This window comes from Alligator mississippiensis, chromosome 2, assembly GCF_030867095.1.
Source record: "Alligator mississippiensis isolate rAllMis1 chromosome 2, rAllMis1, whole genome shotgun sequence".
Taxonomy (NCBI): Eukaryota; Metazoa; Chordata; order Crocodylia; family Alligatoridae; genus Alligator; species Alligator mississippiensis.
The window spans coordinates 278183588-278208527 of record NC_081825.1 but is presented as its reverse complement, the minus strand read 5'-3'; the positions used below and the strand labels follow the sequence as shown (position 1 = coordinate 278208527).

At 36.5% G+C, this 24940-nt stretch overlaps 1 protein-coding gene across 4 annotated transcripts in view; it reads left to right on the top strand.

The window, feature by feature from the left end:
* The window catches only part of DICER1 (dicer 1, ribonuclease III), a 105127-nt gene extending 83440 nt beyond the window's left edge, over positions 1 to 21687 (top strand). For all 4 annotated transcript variants that reach the window (XM_059723197.1, XM_006275829.4, XM_019481634.2 and 1 more), the window contains 10 exons: positions 826 to 1008; positions 1272 to 1377; positions 1488 to 1663; positions 1951 to 2734; positions 4453 to 4608; positions 9626 to 10511; positions 12953 to 13221; positions 15956 to 16118; positions 16237 to 16312; positions 16602 to 21687. In XM_059723197.1, coding sequence (XP_059579180.1) covers positions 826 to 1008; positions 1272 to 1377; positions 1488 to 1663; positions 1951 to 2734; positions 4453 to 4608; positions 9626 to 10511; positions 12953 to 13221; positions 15956 to 16118; positions 16237 to 16312; positions 16602 to 16767 — 2965 coding nt within the window. In that variant the 3' untranslated portion in view covers positions 16768 to 21687. The remainder of the gene's footprint in view (positions 1 to 825; positions 1009 to 1271; positions 1378 to 1487; positions 1664 to 1950; positions 2735 to 4452; positions 4609 to 9625; positions 10512 to 12952; positions 13222 to 15955; positions 16119 to 16236; positions 16313 to 16601) is intronic.
* Positions 21688 to 24940: the final 3253 nt, after the last annotated feature.

Below are 24940 nucleotides of genomic sequence, written 5' to 3'. Positions count from 1 at the left end.
CTGGTAAGAGAAGGTTGCTTTAGCTTTACATATCCAGTTTCCAAGACTACAGAATCGAGATGGTGCAGGAGCATAGCAGTCTTGGTTGCCTTTTTGTAACAGGGATGAAAAATTTATTAAGAGAGATTTTACTTAATTTAAGAAGGCTTCTCAGATATTTGGATAGGGATGGGGAATGGTATATGCATCAGATCGAAGACCCCCAAACACATGCCATTTCATAATAAGAATTGATCTTGTCAGCTAGTAAATTGTGCAAACTGAAATATAAGCACGCTAGTGCAGTAACAGACTCCTTTTGGGGGTAAAGCTTAGCAAAAGTGCCAGTTCTAATATACAATAGCTAGAAGTATACTTTTGAGCATTCAGAATTTGTGAGTTAGAGCTCAAGTTTGGTTTTTAATGAAATAAAATTCTAAATTTAAAAAAAAATTATTATGACTAAATTTCTGTTTACCAGTGATCAATTTTTAATTTTTAAAATAAATGCTCATACTGAAGCTGACAACCTAACATGCATATTCCAATATTTACAAAGGATGCAATACATCCTTTTATTTAAATGGGTCATTTTGATTCCTGTTTCTTCACAGAACATTATATAGAATACTGAGCTGACTTTTTTCTGTTCTTATCCTGTGCTTATTTCTGTAGTACTTGATCCAGTACTCTTTTTGAATTTTCTGTACATAAGAGCTAATTCTTTGAATTTATTCGACAACTTAGAAACATCTGATCCAATGAAGAATATGAGACTTCAATGAAAAATTTTACTCAAAGTACATACTATGTACCACACAGTTTTTTTGGTTTTTTTTTTTTAAGGTATCGAAATTTTGATCAGCCTCATCGATTCTATGTAGCTGATGTATACACTGATCTTACTCCACTCAGCAAATTCCCTTCCCCTGAATATGAAACATTTGCTGAATATTATAAAACAAAGTATAATCTTGACCTGACCAATCTCAACCAGCCACTGCTGGATGTGGACCACACATCTTCAAGGTAATGAAATCAATATAATGTGCATTTGTGTCTTATTTATACAGTCCTGAAACAGTTGTTATAATGCACCATTTTAGTTTGTTAGTTAACTTTCGGATAACATTTTGAAGACTTATATTTATTACTAACTATTGATTTTTTGGTGGCTTTTTGAGTGCTCAAGTTGTCAGTGAAGATGGGTATGCAAATACATTTATCATTGGGGAAAATTTAAGTCATTTTTATTTAATTACATTAAAGAGAATTTCCCAATTTGTTTTTAGACTTAATCTTTTAACCCCTCGCCATTTGAATCAGAAGGGGAAAGCTCTTCCACTAAGCAGTGCTGAGAAGAGGAAAGCTAAATGGGAAAGTCTGCAGAATAAGCAGGTAATGATTTGCTTTCTAGTCTAACAGTGCATTTATCTTGCCTCTTTTAACTAATACTTTAGACCTCTGAAGACTATAGGTAAAAATAAAACTCTTTTCCTTCTTCAAAGATACTGGTTCCCGAACTCTGTGCTATACATCCTATTCCAGCATCATTGTGGAGAAAAGCAGTTTGTCTCCCCAGCATACTTTATCGTCTGCATTGTCTATTGACAGCAGAAGAATTGAGAGCCCAAACAGCCACTGATGCTGGTGTAGGGGTTAAATCACTTCCTGCAGATTTCAGGTATGTTTTTCTTTTATACGCATTATAGAAATGCTGCAAAAACTCTGAAAATTTTCAAAGCTGCAACAGTCTAAAATTGATCTACTACATCTGTTCCATGTAATTTTTCAGTTAAGGGAAATAGTATTGAATATTTGGATTGTTGTAAAAATTTTTATATGCCGAAGTTGTTATTATTTCTTTAAAAATATTCCTTTCTACACCATGTAAAACATGCATATAAAACTGTTCTCTTGCTGTGTGAACATTTTTAAAGGCTTTAACAAAATTTACAATTATCTTTGCAGATATCCTAACCTGGACTTTGGATGGAAAAAGTCTATTGACAGCAAATCCTTCATCTCTATTCCTAGCTCCTCTTTAGCAGAGAATGAAAATTACTGTAAGCACAGCACAATTGTAGTCCCTGAAAATGCTGCACATCAAGGTGCTAATAGAACCTCTTCTGCAGAAAAGTATGACCAAATGTCTGTGAATTACAGAACATTGCTCAATGAGTCACCCAGTAAACTCCAAATTGATGTCCCAGTAGAACTTGCAGCAATTAATGGTGTTTCTTACAACAAAAATCTTGCCAATGGCAATTGTGATTTAGTTACCAGAGACTTTTGCCAAGGAAATCAGCTGAATTACTGCAGGCAGGACATACCTTTACAACCAACTACCTCATTCCCCATTCAGAATTTATACAGCAGTGAGAACCAGCCCAAGCCCAGCAATGAATGTACTCTACTGAGTAATAAATACCTTGATGGAAATGCTAACAAATCTACCTCAGATGGATGCCCCAAAATGGCAGTGACCACCAGTACTTCAGAAGCTCTTAATCCCTCAGTAGACCGAATGGATTCTGAAAAGAGCCCTTCCAATGGGTACTCTTCAAAAACCCTTGGCCCTAACCCTGGTCTCATTCTTCAAGCTCTGACCCTTTCAAATGCTAGTGATGGATTTAATCTGGAACGGCTTGAAATGCTTGGCGATTCCTTTTTAAAGCATGCCATCACCACGTATTTGTTTTGCACTTATCCTGATGCTCATGAGGGACGCCTGTCATATATGAGAAGCAAAAAAGTAAGTAGTAACCATCCATAACTACGCTGCATAATGCTGAGTGTAATACATGTTTTGTTTGGACTGAATAGGTGACACTATGCACATGTTAACAGTTTTACCACAGATTGATAGGCCTAAAGGTGAATTTCTGCCTACAGTGGATAGATGTGGTACTATGTATGCTAGGAATATAATTACAGGATCATGGAACCAGCACTAGCATCATGTTGACTGACACAACTTTTTGCTACAAGTTTCTAAATTTAAACTTCTTGTTCATTACTTTGAGGCTAGGTACAAACATTCAAAAAGCCCAAGGTGGAATAGTTCTGAATTATGCAGTTTTCTGTAAGCAGAATGGGTTAGATAGGTAGCAAACAGAACACGCGTTCACCCTTGGTGGGGTGGGGGCACAAATCTTAGACCACTTTCCACCGTTTTTGAACCAGTCCACGTGTTCTATTACAGGTATAGACCAGTTTCTGATCACTTATACCGACAGAAGTTTAGGCCAGTCTGTACTTGGCCTGAGGGGGAGAAGATTGATAAGATTGAATATATGAGTTCGTAAATTCCACTGTTCTAAACCGTATACCAAATACGTTTTAATTTGCTACCAAAAGTGTATTCACTTCCCTTAGCTTTTCCAAGAGCATCAGAAGTTTATTAAATGTTCTTTTGAACTGAGCAGTTTTGTAACCCTGTTGGGGGTGCCTTTAAAGACTGGCAAGGTTTTCTATCTGCCTACCACCATCTTAAAATCTGGAGTAATTAATTTGATCCAGTTTTCCTTCTGCAAAATGTGGTGACTTTCAATTCAAATTCTAATAATCTGATTTTTGCCCTGCACTTAAAGATCAGCAACTGTTAAAGCTGGATCACATTTTGCACAGGGAGAATCAAGTCCCTGAATAGTTGATGATTATTATTATTATTTAATCTAGGAAGAAAGGAAAGCATATATTATGTTAACAGTTCAATATGATCAAACCTGAAGGCTACAAAATCTATTTTAAGAATACTTAGACATTTTAAGAAAAGAAACATATTGTTAAAAGGAAAAGTAGAGATTAAAAGTGTATAGCTATGAGGAAAATTTTTTCAATATATGCAATGAGATTACTTTTTTCCTTCCCTCTATTCTAAAATTGCTAAAATTAATTAAGCTTGAAGCATAACTAAACCCACATTTATGGATGAACTCAGAACTGTTTTTATCTTTCTACTGTTAAGTTTCAATTGAAGGAGAATGTTTGCAGTAGAAATTCTTATTTTTCAAAGCTTGATGAAGTTGTCATTAGTGATACTGCCATTTAATGATACTTGTTTTTCATAACTACCATTACTATTATTCTAAAGTTAACAATTAAGTTGTTTGCCTGTCATTCTGCTTCAGTTGAGTAAATTTATTTCTTAAATTGTATGATTAGTGCCTTTTGGAAAAAAAAACCCTAAAATTTGTTTTAAGCTAGTATTTGGTAATCTGTCATAAATGCTTTATTAGGCTGAGTTGTACTCTTCTGGAAAGTTAGAAAATATAGATATATTTTTAAAGTGTGATTTTATTTTATTTTTTTTGTATTTAAGCTGTGCACAGATGTTTACATATGTGATATTGATTTAAGTGTAAGAAACAAGCATTTGCTTAGCACCTTAAGTTGAGTATTTTATTTGCATTTCCATATGCATTTGTATTCATGTGCATATAGATCTTCATAATAATTTTTGTCTTAAAGGTCAGTAACTGTAATTTGTATCGCCTGGGGAAAAAGAAGGGGCTTCCTAGCCGTATGGTGGTATCTATTTTTGACCCCCCGGTCAACTGGCTTCCTCCTGGTTATGTAGTAAACCAGGACAAGAGTAACACAGACAAATGGGAGAAAGATGAAATGGTAAGCTTCTATTGCGGTATGTTAAGACTTGCATAACTTCCTATATACAAGTATCACAAAAGTGGAGGGAAGGGAACGCAAATTTTCCTTTTTATTATACTTCAGTAAAATAATTCCATACATTTTTGTTTCCCACTTTCCCTTAACTTCACTGTAACTTAAGAAAGATGTGGAGAAAAGTGATGGAGAATTTAGTGAGGGGGATTCATGAAACAGTTTAGTAAGTGTATATCTTAGTGGTATAAGAAGAGAAACATTTCAGAGAGGAGCATATATCCATTGTTCTTGGAAACCATGGAAGCTCATGTGTTGGTGTCCCTCTACACTGAAAACTGGTGGTGGGTAACTATCGATTTTGCTGTTAAGTGACCTTGCCTCTAAATGCAGGTTATCCCTATGTCAAAGTGAGTTAATTTTTGTCTCGCCTTACCAGATGTTTATAATTCCTACTTTGCATAAAAGGAAGGGATTTTCATAGATTCCTGATGATGATTTGGGGATAACGAGTTGGGTAGATAAGTTTCTTAGTAGTCATTCTCTGTTGCCAGGTCGCATTTTACACTTCAGCGATTGAATACTGAGGACCTCTTTTCTGCTATGGCCTGCAACTGAACTTTATTCCTATTTAGTGTTTTAAATTTAACATCTAAATGCAAGAGGGCTAAGGGACCTGTTTAGTTCCTGTTATCTTCCACACCAGGTAGTTGCAATTCTTGTGCTGTACAGTCCAACTTCTGATCCTAAATGAGGGTTACAACTGGCTGGAAATTGAACTTTGATTCCTCTTGTGAGGCCCTCATTCTGCCAGTGTTGTGGATTTCACATTTGAAGGAGAATAGTGCCCACTAAGGAAGGGATCTGGAATAGCCCTAAGAACTTTCAGATAATAGCTTGCAATTTTTAACCAGTCTCACTCAGTGAATTCTCACAAAGTTATATATTTAAAATGGGTGTTACTTTTCTTTACAGTATATCTTTAAGCTATTTACTTCCTATGATTAATTTGTAATGGTTCTGTTCTGAGACTTGGGACACATGAGAAGCCCATAGTTTAGAACCACCAGAGGGCACACCTGAGAACTGTTCAGCAGATGTACTGAATGAATAAATATTTATTGCAGAGTAAAATAGCCTGATTATTGTGGTTCTCTATTATGCCAGAGTTTAATATCCAATTTCTTATTTTCCCTTTTTAAAAATAAAATGACAGCTGATAATTACTTAAAAAAAAAAAAATTACATTTCCCTAGCCTCTGAACAACTTGCTTCCTTTGTCAGTCATGAACTCTAATTTGTAAAAACCATATAGTTTTGGTCTGGGTTGTGGGCATTTACTACAGACATTTACTACAGCCAAATGGTAAAATAGCGTGTTTCATGGTGTATAGGTTGACCCCCGGCTTTCCAATTTGAAAGGTAAGGATTTTCATAGTCACAGTGTATAAGTTGGGCTCAGCATGTAGCTGGCACAGGCCCCATCCCCTGCAGGAAGTGCTGCTCGCAGGGGATGGAGCTGCACTAGCTGAGCACCAACCTCGTCCCTGTCCCTGGCTGCTGCAAGTGGCGCCAAGCCTAGTGCTACTTGCTCAGTGCTCAGCTGGCGTGGCCCCAACCCCTGCGAGCCCAGTGCCGGTTGCAGGGGATGGGGCTGAGCTGCTTGCAGGGGATGAGGTTGGGCCAGAGGAACCCAGTCCCACCCCGCCCCCGATTTTTTTTTTTTTTTTTTTTTTTAATTATTATTATTATTATTTTATGTGGCATGGTGTATAAGTCAAGTTGGATTTTTTTAAGACACACAAATTGGGCTTCAAAACTCAACACAAACACCTTCAAATATGGTAACCATGAAATGACTAAGTAATGATTTCTATTCCTAGTCTGTAAAATGGAGTGTTCCAGCTGGGAATTGAAATTTCATAATATTTTGATTAATTGTTATTAAAACATTTTAGAAATATGTCAGATTCTTGGCTTGGCCAAATTGAACAAGAACAAAACAAGTAATTCTAATTAAGTGATCAAACTGCTTAAGCTGAGAGCACAAAAAGCATTTTATCCTCAACTTGAAATGCAAGTAGTGGCAGAAAACAATATTTCAAATCAAGCAAAATTTTATGAAAAAATATGTTTATTCGGGGGAGAGGGCATCTAGCAGTAGTAATTCCTGAAAGAATGCTATTATTAAAAAGCAAAGCTACCTGAATTTCCTATTGGCTTCCAAACTACTGGTATACAGATTAATGTTTTAAAAAATACAAAGTAATGTGTACATGAAATAAGGGCTACTGCGTTCTTTTTTACAGAGTTCAGTCATGTATAGTTTTTCATAAACTTTTATTTCTGAAAATTGAAGAACATTTTTTTGTAATCATAAAGCTGGCAGATTCACTAATGCTTAAGTCTGTTTTAAATCTCTCCCTTGTCTCCTGTCAATCACAGTCTGCATCTACACTGCAATAACCAAGTGTAGTGTTGGGAGCTTACCTTGTTTGAGTACCAGATACAGTCTAGCTATGGGAGTATGTAGCTCAAGTAATCTAGCATAGCTTGCTTCTGTATTGTACCAGGTAAATATTTTTTACCTTGAGCTTTATGCTGCTGCAGTTAGACTGCTCCTGGTACCCCAGGTATCCAGTTTAAGCTACCTTGCAGTACATTGCAATCAGTTCTGTAACTGCAATGTTACAGCAGCCTTAATAAGAGCAGCCATAACTGCTTGAAAGTTGGTTCTGACCTATACAGTTCTACATTTCACTATCTTCTCTAATAAAGAAATATGGCATGTCTCAGAGTACTAAATGCTTTCTCTTGATCACGTCTTCTAGAGCAGCATTTTCCAAATTGTGGGGTGTGTGAAAGGTTCCTAGGGTGGGATGGGAGGAGGGGGAACAGCAACTAAAGGCAGAATATTACTCAAGAAGTCTGCTGCTCACATGGGTGCATATACTTTTGTGCACGCACAGCATCAACATTACTGAACAAAATTTGGCAGGCTGAGAGTGGTCAGCTTCACTGCATGGCGTGTAAATCTCCTACATTTGGGAAATGCTGATCTAAAGCTTTACATATTGGTGCCATACTGTTTGCAAGCCTGTGTCCAAATTTAAAGATGAGGATAGATATGAACGATCACACTACATTTAAAATGACAGTGGGCCTTTGGGCTCTTAGGGCTTCAGACCAGGAAGGCACTTTGGCTGCATCCCCACATGCAGGGATGTGCATTTGCAGCAGCCAAATAGCAGTGGCACGCATTTTTGCCGCTGCTTTGTGCCCCAGGGCACGCCTCCGCATGTGCGCTCCAGCAAGTGCCAAATTGTCCCAGCTGGGGTAGGGAAGGTGGGGGCCAGCATGTGCTGGTCCCAGGAGCCTTAACTGGGGGGCCTCTTGGGGCAGCAGTGGTGCTTATCCAGCTGCACGAGCCTGGCTAGCAGCCTGAGGGTGGCTCTGGATGGCCAGGCTCCATTTCTAGTGGTGTATGCTGCTGCTATGTGCACCACACTGGTTCTTGCGGCGGGCTTTGTTTTTAATACCAGAACGTTGTGTAGCAAGGCACCAGTGAAAACTGTAGTGAGGTATTTTGAACATTCCTGCTTTTGGCTATAATTTATTATAATTGTCATTAATGGAAAACATGAAATATCACTAGGTTCTCTCAACCAAGGCAAAACTAGATGTTAGAAAATCCAGCAATAATTTAAAAAATAGTTTAAATTAAATTGATATAGTAACTAAAGACTTATTTTTGTTTAATTAGCTACATCTTAAAGGATAACGTTCTCTTAATGTATTCCCTTTGGAATATTATGTGGTGTTATCCTTTGTTACTTAATGTGGACCTTACTATTTTGTCAAAAATGCAATTTTTAAGAAATATGCCAAGGTTTCTGCATTTCCTATTTTTAGACCTGATTTAATGAAAGATTCGCAGCATTAGAAAAATGCATGACAAATTGGAAAAATCTTCTTGGCAAAACATAGTCTGAAAGTTCATTTCTGTTGGAATTTAAATGTTCTTTTTTCTGACTCTTTTTTCAAATGCAATTTGTACTGTAGAACCAAATATTGGCCTATATCTAACATTTTTAGAAAGTTAGATCACTTATTGAATCACTAACACATGCTATCTAGACTGTCACCCACATAAACATCAGACTTTTGCCAAACTAACTGGCATTAGAGCTCCTGTTTTTCTTTCTATAATATAAAAATCATCCTACATTGATTCCCTAAACTTGTTTTCCTTCATGTTTGCCAAGTAGACTATAAACTATTTGCAACTAACTATATTTGACGTGAAAGAATGCATTTTTCTGCATAAAGCAAAATGATTGCAGTAGCACAAAACTAAAACATTTTTCTAATTGTTTCACTGAACAAATTTTCCATTTGTATGCGATTGTATTGTATGATCATGAGGCAATATGCCTAAGCTCTACCTTAAGTAAGGTTTATAAAATCCTCATTATGGCATTTTTACAGAACACAAGATTTCATTTTACTTCCTTGGATATAGGTAATAGTCTCTGGCTACTGAATAATGCTGACACAGAACGTCTAAAGGAATGACTTTGGGTACATCTGCCTAACTATGGGGGGGGTTCCCCCCTCTTTCTTTTTTCTATGCAAGTAAAATATTTGCTTGACTTTTAGTTTTGACACACAGATGTGCACATATTTTTTTTTCTTCTGCTTATTTGTATTTCTGTTTAAAATGTTTAAAAAGAAACAATTTGTAGTAAAACAACAGAGGTTCCTAGTAAAAAATATAATTTGCAAATCAGTTGTACTCTGAGAAAGTTATTTTATTTTGGCCTTGCTCCATGCATGTGGTGTAAACAATGTAATTAATAATATTAACTGACAGAAAATGTTTTTATTCTTTCTTTTAAAGTTAACTGATAGTGAGTATAATATAGAATAATATAAAAATAATTACCTACATACCTTCTTAAAACAGAGTTGCATAACCATCTTTTCCCTCTGCCTCATTTTATTTTTATGCTTTCTGTTTTAGACAAAAGGAGAGGGCTTGTTGCCTAATGGTAAAATTCCTGATGATTATGATGAGGAGGAAGATGAAGACCTAATGTGGCGGTTACCCAAGGAAGAAGCTGACTTTGAAGATGATTTTTTGGAGTACGATCAGGAACATATCAAATTCATTGATAATATGTTAATGGGATCAGGGGCTTTTGTGAAGAAAATTTCTCTCTCACCCTTTTCAACCACTGATTCTAGTTATGAATGGAAGGCACCCAAAAAATCAACCCTGGGTAATGTTCAGTTTTCATCAGATTTTGATGATTTCGACTATAGCTCTTGGGATGCTATGTGCTATCTGGATCCTAGCAAGGCTGTCGAAGAGGATGAATTTGTAGTAGGCTTCTGGAATCCGTCAGAAGAAAACTGTGGTGTTGATGCAGGAAAACAGTCTATCTCGTATGACTTGCATACAGAGCAGTGTATTGCTGACAAAAGCATTGCAGACTGCGTGGAAGCCCTGCTGGGCTGCTATCTGACCAGCTGTGGTGAAAGAGCTGCTCAGCTTTTCCTTTGTTCGTTAGGGCTAAAGGTGCTCCCTGTAATTAAAAAAACTGATTGGGACAGCACTTTGTGTTGTAAGAGACAGAACTTTATCAGTCAGCAGAAGACTCCTTCACCAAACTGTGCTTCCAGCTCTGTAGCCAGTTTGGAGTCTTCTCTCTATAAAGACTTGGAGTACGGCTCTTTGAAGATTCCACCAAGGTGTATGTTTGATCATCCAGATGCTGAAAAAACCCTGAATCACCTTATATCTGGCTTCGAAAACTTTGAGAGGAAAATTAACTACAGTTTTAAGAACAAGGCTTATCTTCTTCAGGCATTTACTCATGCCTCCTACCATTACAATACCATTACTGGTAAGTTGTTTTAAATAATTTCATACCTACGTTAGCTATAATTATGGGATATAAAATGCAGGTCGTCTTCATAAGCAGATCTTTCCTTATGAGATACTAGTAGACTTTTTTTATATGTTCAAATAATTGCTGCTTTATACAAAAATGACTACGAAAATGGAGGAGAATATCTTGTTTCAGTTATTTTAAAGGGAAATCCCAGTCAACCATGTGTGACCTCTCCCTCTCTAAATGCTAGAAGGGTATGTAAGTGACTCAGGTTTGACCTGCTTCAAGTGTACAGCATATAATTGAGTCTTTTTTTTCTGTTTTTTCTTCTTTAACTCTCCTCTCATCAGCACGATATGCTCAGAACTAATCCTAAACTCAGCTGGTTATCAAATAACATTGGAAAGTGCAGTGCCTTGCTAGAACTAGTCACAATAGTTTGCATAAAATAAAATGAAAGGTGGTGTAATCTGCAGCTGTTTCCCCAGTTCTCATCCCAGGAGCATCACCTTGACTGTATTCCTGAGCTATAAAATAAGACTCTGTCATTTATTAGCTGAAAGGAATCATGTGGTAGCAAAATACAAAGAATAGATTGTGGTGAATTGAATAATATCACTGTAAAATAGTTGTCGCATTTTATACTCAAATGCTTAAAGTTAAACAGATGTTTGAGTAACTTACTAAATATATATCTGTTCATGAAATGTGAAGTGTTTCCATACATAATTTCTTTAATTCATATGGAGTTTTTCTATAAAGTTTGTGTGCATTTGTGTGTGTGTGTGTGTGCGCGTGTGTGCGTGCACATGTTTACATGACTGCACATAGTTTAAAAAAACTAAATGAGTTATTTACAAGAACAAGGAGCTGTGGTTTACAACATGAGTCTTAGACTATTTGTAATTATTTTTGTCTAAATTATATATTCTAAAATGTAACATTCACTTGTTCTAAAACCCAGAGTATTTTCTGTCAGCATGAGATTTTAAAAAAAGAAAAATAATGGCTCCATTTGAAATGATTGCAAAACTCCTGCCATTGAGTTTACTAAGCCATGGTTTCATCCCTGCTTTCTTAGTCTCCCCTTACACTACTGGAGTTTGGGAATACTGAGGAATATTTTTAGGGCCCGATTCTGTGTGTGTGCATGTAGGATAAATTGTCCTCAACTTTAGAAATGCTTAGTGCTTCATAGGATCTAGATCTTGGGAAAGAAGGATTTGTTTCAGTCAAGTGATACCTTGACCAAACAGCATGGGGCTTCAGAGAAAATAGAGTTTGATTTTCAAGGAGAAATTCTTCCCAAGAAATCACAGCTCTTACTACTGTGTTTATCTGCTGAGTAAGGCTTCCATGCATAGAATTAACAGTGAATATATCTAGGCACGTGTGTTTCGTTAAAAACACGGTTTCACTATATTTAGAGGCAATAGATGGTAGATATTGAGTTCCACAAGAAAAATGGGAAAATTAGGGGATAGTCTCTTGACCAAAGCTAATTTAACACAGTAAGTCAGTGGCAGGAACTTGAATGGAATTTGGGAATTCTGATTTCTAATCTCTTACTCAGACTGGCACAGAAGACTATTCTGAGAACACTTGCATGTTAGTGATGCTTTTTCCATGAAAAGTAAAAGTTAAAATCCTAGCAGCTTCCCAATGACTAGGTACAAACAGCTGCTTTGTACTAGCCATTTCACATTTAAAACATTCTCATTGTTTTTTCTCTTCTTCCTTTTCCCCGGAAACCATTCCTTTTGCTTTTCAAGAGTTATTCATGGCGTGCTTTTAAAAACAAACAAATGAAAAAAAAAATCCTACACCCCCTTCACAGTCTAAACTAACAGCAACAGCCAGTATTGTTTTCAGATTCAAAATTAAAAGCAGCAGTCCTGCAACTGAAATGCTGCTGAAGACTTAAACTTCAAGAAGCCTAAACATACAGAAAATTGCATCAGAAATCTTAATTGTTAAATATACCTCCACTACTTTTTTTCTTTTAATATTCCTTTCTTGGGTTTTTGTTTTATTTTTAAGCTTGGTTGCCATTCTTTTAAGTTCAGCCAGCCAATAAAATATAATTTGATTTTATTTATTTGGTCCAGCTAATGCCTTTGATTTAATTGTGTAACATTGATTATAAGCTCTGATTATTTTTTTTGCCACAACGCTATAAATGGGTGTTTGATTCAGAAGTGGCTTCATTACAAAGTATATTTGATGAAACTTCTTATTTTTTTAATTCACTGAGTGATCTTTTAAAATAACACAAAACATAACCCCAATAAAATGATACCCATGTTATAAATGTGTATATTATCTTTTTTGAGCATTTGGTTAACTTGTGGTGTTCACGTGGTAAAGGGCTGAGCTGCCTAACCAGGGGCCTGGAAAGAATGTGGTAGTTAAAGAAGTGATGCTGTACATTCTTTTATTTCTAATATTTTAAGATTGTTACCAGCGCTTGGAATTCCTGGGAGATGCAATTTTGGACTACCTCATAACCAAGCACCTTTATGAAGACCCACGGCAACACTCTCCAGGAGTTCTCACTGACTTGCGATCTGCTCTTGTCAACAATACCATCTTTGCATCGTTAGCTGTAAAGTATGACTACCACAAGTACTTTAAAGCTGTCTCTCCTGAGCTGTTTCATGTTATTGATGACTTTGTCCAGTTTCAGATGGAAAAGAATGAAATGCAAGGAATGGATTCTGAGGTTAGTGGTATTTGAAAGTGTTTGTGTTTAGTGTCTGATTTTAGGATGTCATCAAATTTCTTAGCATAATAATGCACACCAGCCAAAGCAGCAGGTGGTTGCCAGTAATCCAATACTTTTGTATGCTACATGCTTTCATTAAAATGTTTTACTATGTGAAAGGGCTCAGAAAATAACTTTGTAATAGGATTAATACTAGCTATTATTCCTGGATTCTTCCCTGGCGTTTCAGTGAAGTTGGTATAATACCAACTGCATGCTTCATGCTAGTGCAACATTTTTTTTTTTTGTGCAGCTCCAAGAGTCTCCTTTATTACCAGTTTATATGCTCTGTTTCTACTGGCCAGGGAAGCCTTGCTAGCAATTTCCAAGCATACTATTTTAAAAGCAGTTCTGTTGGAGACTTGTGCACACAGGGTGTGTCTACACTGGCCAGGGAAACTAAGTACCATATGTAATAATGGACATGTGTTATTGGGAAATGGACTAAATCTAGCTGCTTTCAGATAAGCTACTGCACAATTCTGATTCAAACCAGTGCCCTAGAACTGAAAGACCTCATTCTGTTTCAAGCCCCTACACCATCCAGCTTTTCTTAATGTTCTGGTTTAACCTTTCAGTCTCTGATTTGAGAATCTAAACACTTTTCTAGAAAAGAAGTATAACTTACTCTGAGAGAAGTCACTTTTCTAAGAATATTCTAAAACTAATGTTGATTAAATCAGTGAGTAAAAATCTGCCATCTTTTGTCTTGGATTGTTTGCTCATTTGATTACTCAAACGTAAGGTCTGGAGATCAAAATATTTGAATATATAAGCATGTCTTCATAGACCTGGCATTTTACCACAAAGCAAAACCTTTCAATTTCTGTTCCAAGTTCAAAAAAGAATTGATACAATATTTTTAACAAGAGTGGACGTTAATCCTGTGAAGCCTGGATAAGGGAAAACGGTTTAGTTGCAACAGATCTGATTCTGTCCTTATTTTGAATAGGAAAAGATTCTTCCCCCTTACTGACACTGAGCAGTCCCACTGTAAAGAATACTAAAGATTTACAGAAGTGATCTTGCATGATGATAGTGTTCCCTCAGTTAGGCAGAGAAGAGCACCTTGGAAATCACAGCTGAGAGATCAGCAAATTATAATATATCACAGGGGTCAGCAGCGGTTTTGGGCAGAGGGCCAAGAACACCTGCAACCTCGACTTGTAAGATGCTGATGTGCCAGGGCAGACAGTGGGGGGCTCAATCTTTGTTGTGGCAGTGCAGCCCTAGCCCCTTCCGTGAAGTAGAAGTGCCAAGCAAAATGTCTTCATATGTCATGCTATGGCGCATGTGCCAGGGGATCTTTCATTTTCCTGGACTGCTGTTCCTCTCTATCCTCCTCTGCCCACTTCCTAAGCCTGGCACTTGATTACTGAATCTTTTGCTATTTCATCACAATTAATGCAAGAGTTTTTGCTTCTGAAGTTCCTGCCAACTAGATCAACCTTTATATGCCTTTCTACACCATCAGCTCTTATTTTTCCAGGTATTGTTCATAAAACCTTTTGTCTCTTGTCCTGTACCTCTTAATTTTCTTCTTTCTTATGTTATTGAAGTACTGCATAATTCCCTAACATGTTTAGAAATACACTTGATATAAAATAAGCTACAAAATACAGTTACATATCTGTTTCCTAATAATTATTGCTGTTTGAAGGGTGTACACACCATTTCATTTATTTTAGGAATAAATGTTGGGTGTGACTAGTACATGATATTATACTACCTATTTAAGAGGGCTGATGACTTGCCATAGCATTTCAAATTCATGAACTGCAGCCAAACTGAGTGAGAGGCTGGCCACTGGGGGGAGAAAAAGATAGGCAAATATTCACTTATATTTATGTAGGGGAGCAATGGTCAATCATAGTTTTATTCACTTCAAATTTCTTTGTTATTTGGACTTAAGTAAAATGATTTTTACATGCAAGTGAAATCAATATTACAGTAAGTGAATGTACTGGAATCAAGGCATGCAGCTTTTGTGTATGTACAAACCTTTCTACAATAAAGGAAAAATAGCACTCTGGAATGAATAGGATAGCATAGAAGAAAACACTGCCACATGCATTAAACAACCCCCCCAGCATCAAATAACTAAGCATACATACAGTATTAACTTAGTCCAACACTACTAGGTTGTTCTTGTTAATGATTTATTTCACTAACACATACTACACCTGCCTTCTGAGGCAAATAACCTATGAAAATTGTGTATGTCAGTTGCATCCCACTGAGCATGGTGTATTCATCCAGAAATTAGACTTACAGCTTTGAAAGCCTCTACCTAGAAAATGTTTAAAATATGAACTTTCTTGGCTGTGCAGGCTTGCTGGCATTAACTGACTGAGACAAGTCAGTTTCACATTGGAAAAAGCAGACCCATGGTGAAATCCTACAGAATTATTGCAAGTGGGATTCAAAAGCATGTATGGTCTCTGTATATGGTGTTGCTTTGCTTTGCTTTTCTTTTTTTTTTTTTCCAAGCTTGAAAAACTCTAGATTCAGCAACTCAATTTCATAGGGGAATACAGAAATGATTTAGCTGTGGAAAACTGTCAATGAAAGGCTCAAAGGAGGCAGTGCAGGACAGGGTGGAAGAGAGAACTTTATATTTCTGAAGCTTGATTTTAAAAAATCTGTTTAGTACAACAGCTCCTTTTTCACTTTCTTCAATAATTGCAAACAGCTCAGAAGATCTGAAGAGGATGAGGAAAAAGAAGAAGACATTGAAGTACCAAAGGCCATGGGAGATATATTCGAGTCACTTGCTGGTGCCATTTATATGGATAGCGGAATGTCTTTGGAAATGGTTTGGCAAGTGTACTATCCTATGATGAGGCCATTAATAGGTAATAGGTTTTTATAGAGATGAAAAATCTTTATAGTAATTGATTGTCTAGTACTGTCAGAAAGAAAAAATGAAGTTTGTTAGATCGTTTTTCTTTCCTTTTCCTTTCTTCCTTGTAGAAAAATTTTCTGCAAATGTGCCCCGTTCCCCAGTACGAGAGCTGCTGGAGATGGAACCAGAGACTGCCAAATTCAGGTAAGAGTAAACTTGTTTGGGTCTGCTTTACTGTAAAATATTTTAAAAACATGCCTCCTAAACTACTAAGGATTTTAAGAGGCTCTGAAGAGGATTCATTTGTTCTCTAAAGTGCAAGAGATGTTTCTTGTACTGACTACTTCTCTCTTACATTTTCCTTACAAAACTTTCCAATTAAAAGAGAAAGATGAAAACATGCATATTTAAATGTTTCACTGCCATACGAAGAATATTAGTCTTGCTTCACCCTAGCGCACCCTGGCTGTAATTTGTGTTTGCTTTTTTGCAGTCCTGCAGAAAGAACTTATGATGGAAAGGTCAGAGTAACTGTGGAAGTTGTAGGGAAAGGAAAGTTTAAAGGTGTTGGCAGAAGCTACAGGATTGCCAAATCTGCAGCTGCAAGAAGAGCACTACGAAGCCTCAAAGCAAATCAACCTCAGGTCCTAAACAGCTGAGACTCTTAAAAATAAACAAAATAATATTGAAAATTAAAAAAACACACACAAATGAAATTAAAAACATTTTAAAAAGTTGATGTTGAGAGGAACAAATTGAAGACAGAATTTAAAGTTTGTTTGATAACTGAATAGATAGAAAAACATTTAACATGTATAAAATTTTGGAACTAATTGTAGTTAGTTTTTTGCGCAAACACAATCTTGTCTTCTTTCCTCACTTCCGCTTTGTTTAATCACAAGAGTGCTTTAATGATGACATTTAGCAAGTGTTCAGAATAATTGTTGTCAGGTCTTTTTGGTTGACTTTTATTGTCAGTACAGCTTTGCTTAGTATTAGAAGGCCAGGGAGCTTATGCCTAATGCAGTTCCTAGATTTATATATAGTAATCTTGAAATTCCTCAATCTGTGCACTAGTGCCAGTCATAAAGCAGTTTGTAAACTGTATTGGATGATTTGGTGTAAGAGAGAATAAGTGTGCCAGTATTGTCCTCTTTTTTTCCTTGTCGTCTTTGCATTAAGATGACATTCCCAATCATTATTGCACTTATTTATTAGGGACAGGTTTTTAATTGAAATGGCTGGCATACTGGTAAAATGAAATTTCAGTTTCCTGATGCCACATTGTCTTGCATAAAAAAGGTTCTTGCCTTAAATAAACCCTCATTAGTAATATTTAATTTCTGACCTTTTTGGAACAAGCTATTTTACATTCCCTTCATTTTATTATGCATTTTACAATGATACAGCTCTATATTTACAATACAACTCATTAGTATAGCTGTGAGTTTAACTTATTACAGGATTATAATAGAAATTGTATTCATATATATGTAATTAGGTTATTTTTAACAATACAGAGGAAGTGGTTAGTATACAGATTTTTTTTATACCATAAACAAAATATGGTCTTTGGCTAAAATGCCAATTTTACACAAACCTGCAAGCTAGATAGTTCTGATACTGGAAACATAGTAGTGAGTAAATTGCACAGTTCAAACTGTTGCTGTAACAAAATAACCTTAGACATATCACACCTAAAATATGCTGCAGATTTTATAATCAATTGGTTACTTATTTAAAAAAATGGAGCACCTTTACACTTAGAGATATTTCCACATAAATTTCTTACTGTACTTTTCAGAGTTGCATGCATATTTCACCTACCAAAGCTGTGCTGTTAAATGCCATGAAAGTTGATGTTTGAGATAAACTGCCGTACTTTTGATACATTTGTGATTTAGGTCCTTAATTTAGAGAACTAGCTCATTGTTTCAGTCTGTTTTGGGGAGGGGGGAGGGGAACATACTTTTTAGGCTTTTGCCTATTTCTTTGACTAGATTTTTGTAGGCACTCTTCACTTAAATACCTCAGTTCTTTTTCTTTCTTTCCTTCTTTCTTTCTTTTTTTTTTTTTTTTTTGCATGCATTGTTTTTCTGTTTTGGTGCTATGTTTATATATTATGCTTGAAAGTTTAATTTTTTGCACTGTAACTATAATACCTCTTAATTTACCTTTTTAAAAAGCTGTGGGTAGTCTTGCACTCCCACCAATATCAGTAGAGGTTTGCTGCAATTTTGCCCTGTTAATTATGCTTGAAGTTTTGAGAAAGCGGAGCAAGGTGTGTTAATGTTTTCCAGCACATTGGTCTGAACTTGATGCTGTTTTGTGTGTTAAATTACAAATAAATACTGTATTTCCTGCTTTTAAAGCCCCACTCTCCCCTCACAAATGCACACTAAGTAAATAAATAACCTGTCAGCTCTAGCTTTCTTAAAAAAAAAAAAATTCTGTGTGGCAAAGGATGGTCATTAAGCTTCTCTGAAATACAGAAATTTTTTCACTCATTTTTTTCTATCCAGGTTTTCTTTTATTCTTTTGGAATTCTAATAGTTCTTATGGGAATCTGGAAGTAGAATTAATTTCCTCATGTGAATTGTATAATAATTTTTATATTTGCAAGAAAACATTTCTTTTAGTGATTGAGAAAAGAGAGCATCATATCAAGTTTAAATCTTGCAAGTTTTGAAATACGTTTAAACTAATCTTTGTTTTATGCAATAAAATTCTACGTAGTAAATTGCTATAAACAATCCCCTGTTAAAATCTACTGGAAACCTATAACTATTTTTTTTGTTCCAGAAGTCAAGATTCTGCAGCATGTTAACAATTTTGGTACTTGGTCTAGGAGTCTTTTTGAAGATGCATCATCTGTAAAGCTTTTCTTACAAACAAAAAAGTTAATTACATTACAGTTGTCACTATAAAAAATCTTTTGTGACTCCTTTAAGAAAACAAGTTTGTTACTTGGAACTTGGGAGGTCATGAGATCTCAGGGTTTTGAGGTATATCAGTTAGCAGTAAATTGATAGGAAAATCTACTTGCTACCAGGTGTTTTGATGTTAAAAAAAAAAAAAAAAAGTAACTGAATTTGGTTAATCTTCTCTGTATTTCAGATGCGTTCAGTGATCCCTTTGTTATTAGATAAAGCCTATGAATTGGACATTTGAAATGTGCAGTGGCTGACTATAAAGTAGTTTCTGCTGCTGATGCATTTTTAAATGCCGTAATTTCTCTTCCAGTGTGACCTCATTGAAATAATTCATATCCTTTGAGAAAGAAAAGTCATCTTAGTTTCCATGCTGTAGAACTGTGTTTTACTTTTCAGTTGATACAATTGTGATATGGGACAGTGTATGATATTAAAGACCTAAATCTGATCATTTGAAGCTTGGGATAGAAATCGCTTGATGTGCTATAAGCACAAGTGTAAGTGGACTGTTGCAACCCATCTTCAAAAGCAACCACACAGACTCCTCATGAATAGTGTGGGGGTTAGTTGGCATGAACCTGTTTTTTGTTCTTCTTAGTCCTATTATACTGTACTTTAAACAGTCCTCCTAACTATGCTGCATTTTTATTTTTATGGCTTTTTTTGCGCTGTTCTGTTCATGTAGCACAAATAAGCATTGCACTTGGTACCATGCTTTACCTCATTTCAAGGAAAAAATATGCTTAACAGAGAGGAAAAATGTGGTTTGGCCTTGCTGCTGTTTTGATTTACTGAATTTGAAAAAGATAATTATAATGCCTGCAATGTGTCATTTACTTGCACAACTTAAATAGGTCATTTGTAATGTCTGTGGCATTTTTACTGTATGTGAAAAATACAACTAAGATGTGTTACGAAACTCTTGATTGTATTTTAACACTATTGTTTTTTATTACATCATTTTTACTGTTATGTGAAGTAATTAAAATTAGAATGACCTCTGACACTCCTGTAATTATCTCTGAACAAGCCAACATGTTATGGTTTTTTGCTACAAGACAGCCCATAGTAATTTGGTCAGCTTTAACTAAATCTCCCTTCTTTCTGGATATCAAGGGCCATGTACTGACTTCTGAAGTGTTTGTTCAGCTTGATGCTGCTAAAGTTCATATAAAAAGGCCTTCTATTTTTTTTCAGTCTCATTACATGAAGTTACACTGACTGCAGAGTACAGAATTTAACAGGAGTTCAAGCCAGCCAATCTGAGTACAAACTCAGAGCTGAATTCAGGGTCTCATAGACTTGGGGCCAGATCCTCAGCAGGTATAAACTGGCATCACTCCATTGAAATCTGGAACCACATTGGCTTACCTCAGTTGAGGATCTAGTCTATTCCAGAACTTAGATTTCTCTCCTTGTACATAAAAATACATCAGTGTTTCTCATACTGGGACATGCAGTGAACTTTTAGAGCGTATGTGAGAGGAAGAAAGGAAAAGCAGAAGAAAGAAAAAGGGAAATGTAAATGGGGGAAAGAAAAAAAGGAAAAAATGAAGAACAGCTGTCAGATATATCCCTGAGGTGGTTGGAGAGGTTAGAGTGTGGTTCTGGTGACACAGGGTTACTTTTTTATTATCCATAACATGGAATCATAAGGATACACAGCAGTAGGACTCAAAAAGGGGTGTGCATGCCAAGAAAGTTTCAGAAGCACTGAAATAGAGCCTGCAACTGGGGATTGTGTTCTCATGTGTACACCATACCTATTGTACACACCTATTTACATAGAAAATACTAGAGAATTTGGATCCCAGTCTCGACAGTGCTTGGAAACTGGAAAACATCAAATTCTTTTGTAATTTGCTGTGATGTTACATTTGTCTGTTTGCCCAAATCCTGTTAACTTTTTTTTTCATGTAAGCATTCTCATGGGAGTTAATGAATTTGTTGTATGATTAATATGAGAAGGATTTTGACTTTGGTACTTGATATCGAGATATATATTGTTCAACCACTTTAATTTTCAAGAAGTTAAAATGATTTTACATAATGAGTTCTTAAACATCTGAAACACTACAATTATGACCATGAAATGTAATCCAAATATCAACTGTAGCTCCATCAAAATTATGTAAAAAAAAAAAAATATATATATATTTATAGAGGTCATTGCACTGTACTCCACGAGCAGTTAATTTTAACTTATCTCACAGCATCTAAAAGTGTGTACATTTTATCCAATGAATTGCATAGTTTTCTTCCCTTTTTAATTTGTCTAGCAACCACAGACTATTTAAATTGCTTTGTAGATGCATTCAGAATTTACTAAAGCAGCAAATTGCATAGCAGAAAAAAATGTTTGTGAACAAGAATTGGAAATTGCAGGCATTTTTATTGTAAATAGTTTTGACATAAAAGATGGTTAAAATCAAGTAGAATGAATAACAAATAATTTGATGGATGGACAATAAAATATTTACCATCACATGCTGCAGCTGTCTTTAAGGGACATAAAATGTAATTCATTCATACTGTAATCATGCTGCAGAAATTTGCAGTCTGCACCTTATGGATCACAATTACCTTTAATAGTTTTTTGTAATAATTGTAGCTGAGTATATCTCCAATAAAGTTATGGTCTGTTCACTTTGTTTTGTCTCTTTTTTTTTTTTAAGTTTAGATTATTTTTATTTGCCACAAATCTCTAATAGTCATTTACTCTTCACAGCACTTTTGCCTTTTGGTTTGAAGCTACATAGTCAGCTTTCTAGTTAAACTTGTATTTTAAAATACAACTAAGATATAAAGTTTCTGTACAACTCTGCTTATCCCATTTTATTGATGAATGGACTATCAAAAAAATTGTCAAGGTTTCTCCATAACTATATAAAAATTACTCTTAGGGGACTCCGGTTAAAATTGATGGGCCCAGTACCACAGTTTGCTCTGTGTGAGTGGATTCTTATGCCTACAGTTCCCTCCCCCAAGTCTGAAGGATTTCACACAGGCATAAGGGTCTGTTTATGCAGATCTCGCTGCACAACTTTGGACCCCATCTTTTCAAGAAAAAAAATTAGTAGCCTGTGCATTAAAATATACTAAACCAAAATAAAAGTTGTAATAACTCTTTTTACTTGCAGCACTCTGTTTCTTCCGTGATTCACTCATCTTGGATCCTGGAAGCAGGCTAGCCTAGCTTTCTGGCTTGTGAATTGGGGTGGGGGGATGCAAAACAGATTTGCTGGTCACCAATCAGGGTTTTGAAAACAGCAGTTTTCAAAACATACCCAAGTGCCTCTTGGTATCTGCAACAGGTCATCTTCACTCCTCCTCTTCAACTGTGGAGCATAGACGAAAGCTCAGTAAACTATCCATATAGCTCCCAAGTCTTTTTTTCCTTTGGGGGAGAGGGGTAGGGGTTGCAGAGCTTTTGAAAAAGAACCTAACAGTCTGTGAAGGGCTAGGGCATTTGCTTTTTCTCCATCGCTAGGTGAATCTTGCTTCAGAGCATGCAGAACCTTCCTTTCTGTTCCCACTGCAACCTCAGTGAAGTAGGCAACTTGGCTAAGAAGCCAGTGGAGAAATTGGGTATCTGTTGTGCTCATTTGTCCTATAGTTTTCTAAACAGTGACTTTTGTGCTCCTTTGCACTTGGCGTAGAAGCTTTGGCCTTCTTGCCATAGGTTGCCATCTCAGTAATATAACCACCACTGGTGCTGATATGCAACATTTCTCAGGATTTTGATTTTTAGGCTCATGCATTGTGTCAGGGCGTTGGAGCAGAGCTTCTGCTCCCAGCACTGGCAGCACAGAAACAAGATACAGGTGTCAAACTCATGGGAGGACATGGCAATGCAGGTGGCTTGTGTATATCCCTGCTCTGCTCTCATCTCACGCTCACCACATCACTTGAGACTTGACCGATTCTAAAAGCCTTCTCCCCCTGCTATGGGCATCGCTGTGACAAGAGAATAGGGGTGCCTCCTTCTACTGTCAAGGCACTTTTCAAAATGAGGGCAAGTAACTTTGATTCCTGCCTTTTCCCCATGGAGCACTGGAGCAACAGACCTTTAATCTATGTTCCCATTCTTCCTTCTCTTCAGGATGGGCTTTGCAAGGTAACAGTGCATGCCTTGCCTCAGTCTTGTCAACTGCCCTACCCCACTCAAGTAAGTGCTCTCAACTTTTTTTTCTGGGGGGTGGGTTGGGGACAGGTTTCTCATCTAATTAATATCTAGTCATTTGGCAGAGGCTCAGGTTAAAGCTGTCTCAGGTAGAAGTCCTTTTAATCCTTCTATTCAAGGGCTCCCAAGGAAAAATAAGCCAAGCAGAGCTTTCCTCAGTGGAAAAGTAATCCCTTGCAGTATGGCACTGCCCTCTAGTAAGAGCAAAAGATCCTTGTCAGGAGACATTTCATGTGGCAGCCTAGAAAAGAAGAAAAAAAAGATGATTCAGGCAGAGTATCCCATGCCCTGGGACCCTTAGTTGGTCTAATCATGAAGGTAAGGCACAGCAATGAAAGATCTATCTTTCCAGGAAGAAAACCCAACTTTCTCTTGGAAGAGAGGACTAGTAATCACAAATATTCTTCAACTTCCTGAGAGAGTCAGAAGCTCCCCTGCAGCTTCTACTTTAGAAGAGAAAAGGAGGTAGGCAACTCCACACTAAATACTAGGAAGGCTGCAAAGGTCACAGACTGGAGGGAGTCGGAAAACAATTCCCTGCTTTAGCTTCAAAGAGAGGTGTCTGCATTTATTTCCATTAGGTACATATCAAGTCCAAGTGGAGGCAACTAAACAAGTATGAGACATGGAAACAGCAGAACAAATTCTTTGCTGTGCCCAAATCTAGGGGTTAACAAATCTCTTGCTAACTTAGTAAATGAAAGGACTTCCCTGCCAAATGCTGCTCCTACTAATAGAAAATTTGGAGCGAAGTTTGGTGTTTCTTTGTAAACAACCAGCATGTGATAAGTCCAAACTACTTTTCTATGCATTCCTATTTTTTATGTTGTAAGTGGGAATGGAAAGTAAGGTTCTGCGTACTGTGAAGCAAGATGTATCTAGAGTTGGAGAAAAATAGTAAAATTAATAAGGGGAAAAACTGTAATGGTTACTCATTAATTGGAGAACTTGTTTCTTGACTATCAAAAGAACCGACCGTGTCCTCCCTTACTTTATCTGCTGGCTCAGGGAAATCTTTTAAGTCAAGGTTACTATACAAATAGCAAATCTGCATGGAAGAGAGTTATTCAGTACTCTTGCGTTTTCATCTCACTGTGCTTAACCTATTTGCATCTCTTCAATAAAGTGAGAAAAGTGCTTGGACAGCCATTTCCTCAGTTGTGGCCTGTGGGTGGGTAAAATCAGATGAAGGTGTTTATACAATTATACAAATACTAGGCTGGGTTTTTACAAAGAAGCATTAGAGAGTGATGCATCTACCTTCCGTTGACTTCTAATGAGCTTGGGGTATCAAACTAGTTAGAGCCCCTTGCTGTTCAAAGTTAAGTTGCTTTAAAAGCTTATGTGAATTGGGTATTTTCCAGGAGGGGCCATCAGGATCAGTCTGTTCATAAGTGTGGTTATGCCTCCTCCAGCTTCAGAGTAATGATAAAGCCCAGTAGAGGACTGCTGAGTCCAGCTGTTCAGAGGAAGAATAATCAAATGTCAAACTTGCATACTGATTCAGTAAAGCAAAACCCCCAAATTAGCAGGAAGATATCAATGAACCAGGTGATTTCTATCGTTCCTTCTGCCAAGTTAGAGTGGTTCATCTGAAGTGCACAAAAACTTTGTGTATTTCCATCCACTAAGGAAATGTGGGAAGACTACTTAATAGTGCTTGGCTTCTTGTGCTCTTTAATATGAGGAAGTTTTAGTCACGTATAAAGCTGAAGA